At 32.3% G+C, this 10,686-nt stretch overlaps 2 protein-coding genes across 5 annotated transcripts in view; both read left to right on the plus strand.

The window, feature by feature from the left end:
* Positions 1–8,204, plus strand: part of LOC139525341 (NF-kappa-B inhibitor-interacting Ras-like protein 1) — a 29,268-nt gene extending 21,064 nt beyond the window's left edge. For all 4 annotated transcript variants that reach the window (XM_071320550.1, XM_071320551.1, XM_071320549.1 and 1 more), the window contains 2 exons: positions 6,165–6,251; positions 7,577–8,204. In XM_071320550.1, coding sequence (XP_071176651.1) covers positions 6,165–6,251; positions 7,577–7,632 — 143 coding nt within the window. In that variant the 3' untranslated portion in view covers positions 7,633–8,204. The remainder of the gene's footprint in view (positions 1–6,164; positions 6,252–7,576) is intronic.
* LOC139525340 (uncharacterized) lies at positions 212–5,164 on the plus strand. The gene is made up of 3 exons (XM_071320548.1): positions 212–1,248; positions 1,478–2,108; positions 3,815–5,164. Exons 1-2 carry the CDS (start codon positions 447–449, stop codon positions 2,083–2,085), a joined length of 1,410 nt encoding a protein of 469 aa, XP_071176649.1. The 5' UTR covers positions 212–446; the 3' UTR covers positions 2,086–2,108; positions 3,815–5,164.
* Positions 8,205–10,686: the final 2,482 nt, after the last annotated feature.

Consider the following 10,686-nt stretch of genomic DNA (forward strand, 5'->3'; position numbering starts at 1 on the left):
TGTACATTGTTGATTACTCAGTGGGATTTGTATCCCCAAACAGCACTACCATAGAATAGAACTGGTTCTACCATCGTCGTATAAAGTTTGTGATAAACGATCCAGGTCATACCACCTGTCGCTATGAATTTACCAACCAGGGCTCCCAAAGCTCTACTGGCTGATTTAGAAAGTTCTGTAACTGCCTTTTCTAGTGTTAAGACTCATTTTATTGAACCTATATGCTGAGAGTACCATGAGATGCGCACGCAGATCGTAGAGGTCACTAGCGTATTTGGTCGTATGAGGTCAAGTCATGGAATTTATCCCTCTTATGTTTATTTGAAAATAATGGATATCTTAATTGTTTTGAACTGGAATTTAATATAATTGTGACATTTGGAATACAAACTTTACGATTTGATATAGTTTTTGGATGGATTAATATTCTTACGATGTAGTTGGTGATGGATAATTTGTCACGTTGTCAGCAAACATTTGTTAATGAAATGGCTGAACATTCGAGCATTGACTCGGTATCAGAACTGTCTGGCACGGCCAAGACTAGTTCCAAAAGTGACAATATTTTTAGCATTATGAATGACCACAGGCAACTTATTTCGCCAGGTTATGATAACAATATCAGTGGGTTTCAAGCAAGCATTGAAAACATTAATGTTGGAGGAGGAGCCATAAGCAATGCTCCTGCCACTCACACTCCGGAAGTGGTCATACCTGATATTTACAATATGCTACTGCAAAATCAATTGTATATCCAAACTTTGATGAAAAATCAGAATTCTAAAACTGATCCTATACAAAGTTCAACAAAGGTAAACCCTAGACAATCGGCAACAATGGCCGGACCAAGAAAGGTCGTTAAAAATAAACCTAAAAAGGATGATTACCAATCGCAATTGGACAGTTTGTTTGATAATGATATGAACAATAATCAAACTAAAAACATATCTGCACCGTCTGAATTATATTCAGATATTTCGAGTGACGAAAGTTACGATAGCGATGATGAAGCATGTTCTGAGAATGAAGTGGATGTTGAAAAGGCAGAAAATGAAAATGTCTTGGAATCCATGAAAGACTTCATTAGTTCAGACGAAAAGACTGGTCCAAAAATTAATCCTGGTTTAGCCTCATACATGAACCAGGGACTGAGGACACGAGTCAATGAGGAAAAATACAAAGACCTCACAAAGAAATATGATAAGCCTGCCAATGTGAGCAGTCTAAAAGTTCCACGAGTCAACATAGGTGAGGATTTTAAATGCAATTAAATTGCAATTTAATAAAATTCATATTTTTTGAAAAATCAAGTGTGCAAATCAATTTATTATAAATAAAATAGTTTTATAAATGATTAAAAACTCGCAATAATATGTGAAATGTGTACACGTATGAATATTGTGTAAAAATCATTTACATACACACTATAATTTTTTTTTTAGTGAATATATTTACTAAATTTATATTATAATTGTAGGTATTTGGAAACAAATGTCACTACGAAATAAAGATGTGGATATAAAATTACAACGATTACAGAATCTCTTGTCTAAAACAGCGTGTCCATTGATGTATATGATGGATATGTTTGTGGAAAAATCTTCAAAGAAAGAAGGAATGTCCAGAGAGGAACTGCAAGCATATGCAGTCACGTGCAGAGATACGTACCAGCTATTTCAAGCGTGTTATAGTGAAATAACCTTCAGGCGAAGGAGTTTCATCAAAGACGACATTCAAACCCAGTATAAAGGTCTATGTGATGATACCACACCAGTCACTGACATGCTGTTTGGGGATGATATTAAGGAAAAAATCAAAGAACTAGATGCAGAGCATAGTGTGTGCAAAAAAGTTGGGAAGGACCATATTTATACATATGATAATCCCAAGAACTCATATCAGTCTTCTAACAGGGGACGTAGCCATCATGGCCATGGAGGGCGTGGATTTCCTCATAAGTTTGGGAAAAGGAAACGCCAAATTGATGGAGGAAAACCAATCAAAAGAACAAGAAAATATGATGATGATGGTTTTTTAGACCGCAGCAAGACCTTCAACAAGAAGAAAAACAAAGACAAAAAGTAGATCATGTTATTTCTGAAAGTGGTGTAAGTACAAATGATCACTTGATTGATTTAACTGCATTAACAATTCAAAATCTTCCTAATAATTTTATTGGGGGGAAAATTTCAAAGTTTTTTCATCGATGGAAGGAATTAACATCAGACTATTGGATTTTAAATATTATTAAAGGTTATCAGTTAGAATTTGAAAACATTCCTACACAGCTTATTATGCCATACCCACTTGTATTCAGCAGTGAAGAAAATGAATATGTACAAACTGAAATAGATAAGTTTATTTCAAAAACAATTATTCAACCTGTTACTCCAATTAAGGATCAGTATGTTTCAAATATTTTTGTGAGACCCAAAAAAGATGGTACTTATCGAGTAATTTTAAATTTAAAGCAGTTAAACCTTGATATTGAACAAATACATTTTAAAATGGAAACTTTTAAAACAGCAATAACAAATATTACACAAGATTGCTGGTTTGGTTCTGTTGATTTAAAAGATGCATATTATTCTGTTAGCATCAATGAAAAAGATAGGAAATATCTTAGATTTTATTGGAATGAAGTTCTGTATGAATACACTTGTTTGCCAAATGGATTAACAACAGCACCGCGAATTTTCACAAAAATTTTAAAAGTTGTATTTTCCAAACTGAGAAGTAAAGGACATTGCAACACACCATATATTGATGATAGTTTACTTGTGAGCAAAACCTTTTCTGGATGTCAAAGTAATATAATTGACACAGTACAATTATTAGATCATCTTGGGTTTACCATACACCCAGATAAATCTGTACTTCAACCTACTCAAATTATTGTATTTTTGGGTTTTGTAATTAATTCAATAACAATGTGTATTAGAGTAACAACAGAAAAGGCAGACAATATAATTAAATTATGTAGTCGGTTAATTCTCAAGAAAGAGATTACGATAAGAGAGTTTGCACAAGTTATTGGAAAATTAGTAGCAACGGAACCAGGTGTACAGTATGCACCATTATACATAAAGTCTTTAGAAATTACAAAAGATTTATTGTTAAAACAAAATTATGGAAATTTTGATGCAAAAATGACTTTGTCAGATGGAAATATTTCAGATTTAAATTGGTGGGTTAATAATATAAATAGTAGTTTCAAGCCAATGACTTTAACAGATCCGCAATTTATTCTTAACACTGATAGTTCAAACACTGGTTGGGGTGCAGTTGTGCAAGATACATTGTTCAAAACCAAAGGGTTTTGGTCAAATGAAGAACAGAAAAACCATATTAATTTTCTAGAGCTTAAGGCAGCATATTTAGCTTTAATTTGGTTTTGTTCGTCAAGAAACAACGTTCATGTAAAAGTGTATTTAGATAACATGGTCGCAGTGAATTACATTAATAAAATGGGTGGCCGCATTGTAAAGTTAAACAATTTGACAAAGGAATTGTGGATTTGGTGTATACAAAGGAAAATTTGGGTCACTGCTTGTCATTTGCCAGGAGTTGCTAATATAGAAGCAGATAGGCTATCAAGATCAATAAATGTGGATATTGAGTGGAAATTGCATGATGATGTTTTTAATATTATTGATTGTTTATTTGGACCACATGATGTGGATTTATTTGCATCTAAATTTAATCATCAATTACCACGTTATTTCTCTTATTTGCCTGATAAATATGCTGAAGCAGTAGATGCATTTTCTGTAAAATGGAGAAATATTAATTGTTATTGCTTTTCACCTTTCAGTCTGATTGGGAAGATATTGCAAAAGGTGGACCAGGATCAAGCAGACATGACATTAGTGGCACCATTGTGGAACACTCAGAATTGGTTTCCACAAATACTTCATCGGATTGTGGCACAGTCATTCATCATAAACAATCGAAAAAATCTTCTGTATCAACCCCAGACTCCAACAAAGGAGCATCATTTGGTGAAATTGCGATTAGCAGTTTTCAGGATATCGGGGAAATCTTGCAAAATTATGGATTATCAAAGGAATCTTCCGAAATCATCATTGCATCTTGGAAACCAGCTACTCGACAACAATATTGGACATATTTCAAAAGATGGTTGCTATTTTGCAGTGAACGGGAAATTAATTCATTTAAAGCCACTGAGTTAAATGTTTTAGAATTTTTAACTTCGTTATATGAAATAGGTTTAGGTTACAGTGCTATTAATACTGCCAGAAGTATGTTATCGTCGTTTATGTCTGTAAATCAAGAGAAAACTGTTGGACAATGGCCATTGGTTAAGCGATTTTTGAAAGGCATATTCAATCTGAAACCATCATTACCCAGATATCAAAGAACCTGGGATGTTGAAGTAGTGCTGAAATATTTGAAAACATTATCACCAGTTTATATGTTATCTTTGCGTGTTTTAACCTATAAGCTAGTTACACTGCTATTATTGTTAACAGGTCAAAGGTTACAAACCATTCATAGCTTAGATTTAGATGATATCACTGTTACAGATAGTAACATATATATAGATGTGAGAAGTTTATTAAAATGTTCAAAGCCAGGGAGGCATTTACAACCAATAGAGTTGCCAGCTTTTATTGAGGATAAAAGTCTGTGTATTGTAACTGTTCTAAAAGAGTATTTAGCTAGAACATCATGTTTTCGGAAAACTCAAAAGTTAATTTTGAGCTGTATAAAACCATACTCGCATGTGTCTAAAGACACGCTTGGACGTTGGGTTAAAATTGTATTGCAATCGGCTGGTGTAGACATAACTATATATAAACCACATAGTACTAGATCAGCAAGTACATCTGCAGCACTACGGTGTGCTACTTCAATTGATACAATTTTAAAAGCGGCAGGTTGGTCAAATGAATCAACATTCAGAAAATTTTATGATAAACCTGTATCAAAACAAAATTATAATGATAATTATAGTGTGAAGGTTTTGAGAAGTCATATTTTATCAAATGCTGATAAGTCTCATGTATAACATAAGTATGATAATGCATATGTTAGATTTACTATCAATGACATTTTAAAATTTAGCATAACGTGCATTATATGTCAATGTGGTTTGATTTAATTTACTTTTGTACTTTGATAGAATACAAAGTTGATACAACATCTTGTGTTTTTTAAGCCTATAATAAATCATGATTGATAAGGCTGTAAATGAACTTGAGTAACAGATCACATATCTCTGAAATCTCATGGTACTCTCAGCATATAGGTTCAATAAAATTGTACAATTAAATGAGACTTACCTTAAGTCGAAATTTGATTGTAATTTTGTTGAACCTATTTATGCTGAGAGTTAACATGCCCTCCCTATCACTCGTATTCCCACCCAGTTTTCTTTCGGTGTATCATGTGCTTATGTGCTCTGTTACATTCTCTGAAAAGTGACCTCTACGATCTGCGTGCGCATCTCATGTTAACTCTCAGCATAAATAGGTTCAACAAAATTACAATCAAATTTCGACTTAAGGTAAGTCTCATTTAATTGTACAATCAAACCAAAGTCCCAAATATTTGTATGAGTCAATATATTCTAAGTTGTGAGTTCTACATTCAAAATCAAAGTCTGACCGAGGTATCGAAGGATTTCTAAAATGCACTTCTATATAACAGTCACTTGTCAATCAGTCAGTTCATTAGCAAATAATACAGATCAACTACATATTTTGTCCAGTACAATAATAAATTGATGTCGGAACAATACTTCCTGTTTGCTAATACTTTGAATTTATCAATATGTTGACTGAACATGAAATTTTTTGTCACATTTTCTCCAATACTTTTTAAAAGAATGATTCAAGATTAATTCATATTGGTCAGCAGTTCAAAAATAATGACATCTAACTTGTGTTCATTTTTCTGTCAGATATCTACTTCCTGGTTTCTGAAACTTGATGAATCAGCAGTGGAGTTATGATAGGCACAAAAAAGCAGCATTCTCGTATATATTACAGATACATAAACTTTTGACATAAAAGCATTGGTCAAAACAGTTATATATTTTTTGAATTTCATTACATACGACTTGTTGAAGTTGCAGCTTCAAGAAACCAAAAAAAAAGATATAGACAAAATAATAAAAATCAATATTTATTTAATTACAGTGAGACTATGGGAAGCTTCAGTCCAGACAAGACAATCTTTACTAGAGCCTTTTGTACATCTAACATCAATGATTACTAAGCCACCAGGTCAGTTCATTGTACTTAAGGAGTTGTTTGCTCTCAGTACTATGTAGTTAAACATAAAGTATTCATTCTTTATTGAAATGTTCTAAATAAATGAAGTGTTAGCTACAAATTAATTACTACAATTCATTTATATTTAGTCTTTGTATTTTATAAATTGCAAATAACTATCAGGAAAGAAAAGATATTTGAAAATAGCTTTTTTTTGTCTTGCCTTGCAGAGTGAAAAAAACGAGACTTCGATATTGTTTTCTGCATATTTTCATTTCAAGATTATTACTCTTTTGATTAAAGAAATAATTGATGCAAGCTATACTTTATTGTAGTTTTAACATGGATAGACATTATATTCTTGATTGTTTTTGCCCAAGCTAAAATAACATGAGTATAATGCCTACCCATAACTACCATAAAGTATAGCTTGCATCAATTATTTCGATTCTGATTAGGACAATTAAGGTAATTTCTATGTCCGATGTGTATAAGTGTAGAACGTTTTCTTTGATTAATTACTGCACATTGCAAGGCTTCCAAAAAATATTTGAGCCAGCCGACATTTTATATCTGATCCTGATTTTAATCCAATAAGACTAAGTCACAAAAAGCAATTCAGGTAATCAGATGGCCATTCCAATGATTGGCATTACATAAAAAAAACGATTTTAAACTTTACTTTGATATGATATGAATTTGATGTACGGATGTAAACTGTTAAATTGGCAATGCATCATTCAAAGTGTGCACATCAGCGTGCTCATATCTGCCTTAGACTCTTTATTTGTGCAAAATGACATTGTCAAAAACTTTACTTTCGTTTTTAAAATCACATGTTGACTTGACAATGGTTAAATATGGACCATAAACAGATACGTAAAATCTGTGTACGTTTACAAAACACAACTGAGTAAAGCTCTTTCCACGTTATTTCTTCAACAAAATAATTGAAATGAACGTTAGATACAGGTATCAATGATAATTTTAGCATTTTTGAAAAAATGTAGGATGCATAATTGAATTTTCCACCTGTGCACATGCACACAAGTGTTCTTGTTCAAACAACGTAGTTCTGACGACCTTTATTAATTTTTCATCAAATCATGTTGATAAACTAATTTCTTATAATTTCAATCTTTTGGACTCAATCAAAAAGCCTTGAAATCTAAAAAATATATGACCGTTTCATGCTTTGCCCAGCCAGACTTTTACCGGACATTATACAAATGTCCGGAATATATGACCGTTTTGGAAGCCCTGGCACATTGTCTTTGTATTAATTCAAAGTCACATATCAGAGAAATTTTAGTTTTATTTATTTATTTCTTCTTCAGCTAAATCTACAATATTTCCTGGGAGAAAATCAAGGTTAATGAATGTTGACCAGTAGATAATGGTAATATCAACCAGTTGACCAAAAGATGAATTACTGATATTGTACCTTACTGGTCAGCGACTTAAATAGATGTTATATTATAGTAGTAAATTGAATAGATTTGCAGCAATTGGACTTATGAACTCAAGATTTATGAAATGAAGTAACATTTAGATTTTGAATAAGAAGGTATCTCAGTTCTCATTACTATACAGGGGATCTCTTTTCAGTACAGTTGTGTTACCATAATTTAAAAAGAATGTAGTCAGAGGTACAAATTATCTCAGAAATGTTTATATATTGGTTATCAAATATTTCGGGAATATTTACTGGTTTGAGTAAACTCTGTCAAGATTAATTATGTTTTGATATTGATTTAAAGGGACTAAAAAGATGACCTCATCATAAGATCCTGTTTGATTCAATTACTACTCTTTTGTTATATATATGAAAACTTATGTGCAATATAGATGTATATTATTTTGTAGGATTATATTTAAATTGTTATAATAAAATACTTGTACTGAATGTGATTTCAAACTGTATGTTGTTATTTACTTAAAATAAAAGAAAAAGATGAAATTTGAGATAGATGTTTCAATAAGTGTGATACTTTTCACTTCCGATCCCTGTATAATAAATATTTCTAGAACTTTAATCATCTAGTAACCATGATAACTATTCCTGGAACATTTATAATATAGCCAATATTCCAATATGCCTGGAACTTTTTTAATGTAACAAATATTCCTAGAACTTTTATAATATAGCAAATATTCCTGGAACTTTTATAATATAAAACGTTGTCCATACTAATCATTCTAATATTCCAAAGAACTTTTAGCATATGACAAAAGTTCCATTGGGAACTTTCCTTATGTAATATTTTATCCTTTGAGAAGGAAATTTTCTTATAGCATTGGATAAAATATTATATAAGGAAAGTTCCCAATGAAACTTTTGTTATATGCTAAAAGTTCTTAAGAACAAATATTATGGGGGAACTTATATTCTGTCACAATCATCATAAGGTTAACTAGAAATCAAGTTTGGAAAGTTATAAATTATGAATGTGTGAAAGCTTATATTTGAGCTGCATTAGATAGAAAACTTTGAGCTGCATTAGATAGAAAACAACCTTATTCAAATGAATATAAATACATCTGTTATAATATTTCAAGTTTGATTAAATAAGGAATGTGTCCAATGCCCCTACTCGCATATCATATAAAGGGAATTACTGAAGAACGGTAAAAGTGACGACTCCCAAATGTTTTATTGATCTGAGTTTTGAAGTAATCAGCATGGTGTATAAGTTTCATAACATTTGGTTGAGGCAAACTAAAGTTGGAGGACAAATACAAAAAAATCATAGTACACGAATGCTTTACTATTTTCAGTGGACCGTGAAATTGGGGTAAAAAAACTAATTTGGCATTAAAATTAGAAAGATCAAATCATAGGGAACATGTGTACTAAGTTTTAAGTTGATTGGACTTCCAATTCTTCAAAAACTGCCTTAACCAAAATCTTTAACCTAAAGAGGGACGGACAACGAAAGAACGGACCTACAGACCAGAAAACATAATGCCCCTCTCTTATCGTAGGTGGGGCATAAAAATCAGATGGAGAAAGATTGACTCATCAAATTGGCAAAAAAACATACAAAATATGCAACAAGACACAAAAAAACACAAGATAGCAAAGTCTGAGTTTGACTGTAAAGTAAGTTGCCTCCACGTTTGGTCCTACTTGTTGAATACTCATGTATTGGTATTTTGAGAGGCCATGCTTTTGATTTCTTTACACAAAATCCATAGGATGTGTACTGATTTGAATTTTTGTCTAGAGAAACATAACTTGAGCTATTTTTACCTGAACACAATCAGTGTAAACAGATATTCCTCTTTTTGTTTCTGCTATCCTTTTAGATTACTGTCGAGTATTTGGTCCATTAAAAGAAACCTTGAGATTATCGTGTTAATTGATTTTAACCATTTTTTGCTTGTTGCTCTTCGTTGTTTTTGGTTCCTCTATGTGACGATAGAAGCTACATAACTTAAAGTGGTAAATGTTGCATTTATATCAGGACATAAGCATGTTTATGTGAGCCACAAGAGTGCACACACTGATATGTCACGCCTTCTTTACTAATCATTGATATTATGTTGATAGTCTTGAACCATGAAATGAGGTAAAGGTCAGATAAACCATGCCAGGCAGGCATGTACAGCTAACAGTTCTTCTATACAACAAATATAGTTGACCTATTTGTTATAGTTTAAGAAAAACAGACCTAAACACACACTTAACACTGAGCAATAAACCATGAAAATGAGGCCAAGGTCAAATAAAACCTGCATGACTGACATATTGATAGATCATAAAATATTTCCATACACTAAATATATTTGACCTGTTGCATATAGTATTAGAAAAAAAGACTGAAAATCAAAAACTTAACTTTGACGACTGAACCATGAAATTGAGGTCAAGGTCAGATGACACCTGCCAGTTAGACATGTACACCCTACAATCATTCCATACACAAAATATAGTAGACCTATTGCATACAATACAAGAAAAACAGACCAAAACACAAAAACTTAACTATAACCACTGAACCATGAAAATGAGGTCAAGGTCAGATAACACCTGCCAGTTGGACATGTACACCTTACACTGCTTCCATACACCGAATATACAAGACCTATTGCTTATAGTATCTCAGATATGGACTTGACCACCAAACCTTAACCTTGTTCACTGATCCATGAAATGAGTTCGAGGTCAAGTGAAAACTGTCTGACAGGCACATACCAAATGTAGTTATCCTATTACAATGTACTTATAATAAGAGAGAAATTAACATTTCAAAAAATCGGAACTTTTTTCAAGTAGTCACTGAACCATGACAAGGAGGTCAAGGACATTGGACATATGACTGACGGAAACTTCGTAACATGAGGCATCCATATCCATATACAAAGTATGAAGCATCCAGGTCTTCCACCTTCTAAAATATAAAGCTTTTAAGAAGTTAGCCAACGCTGCCGCCACCGGATCACT

This window comes from Mytilus edulis, chromosome 5, assembly GCF_963676685.1.
Source record: "Mytilus edulis chromosome 5, xbMytEdul2.2, whole genome shotgun sequence".
Lineage (NCBI taxonomy): Eukaryota > Metazoa > Mollusca > Bivalvia > Mytilida > Mytilidae > Mytilus > Mytilus edulis.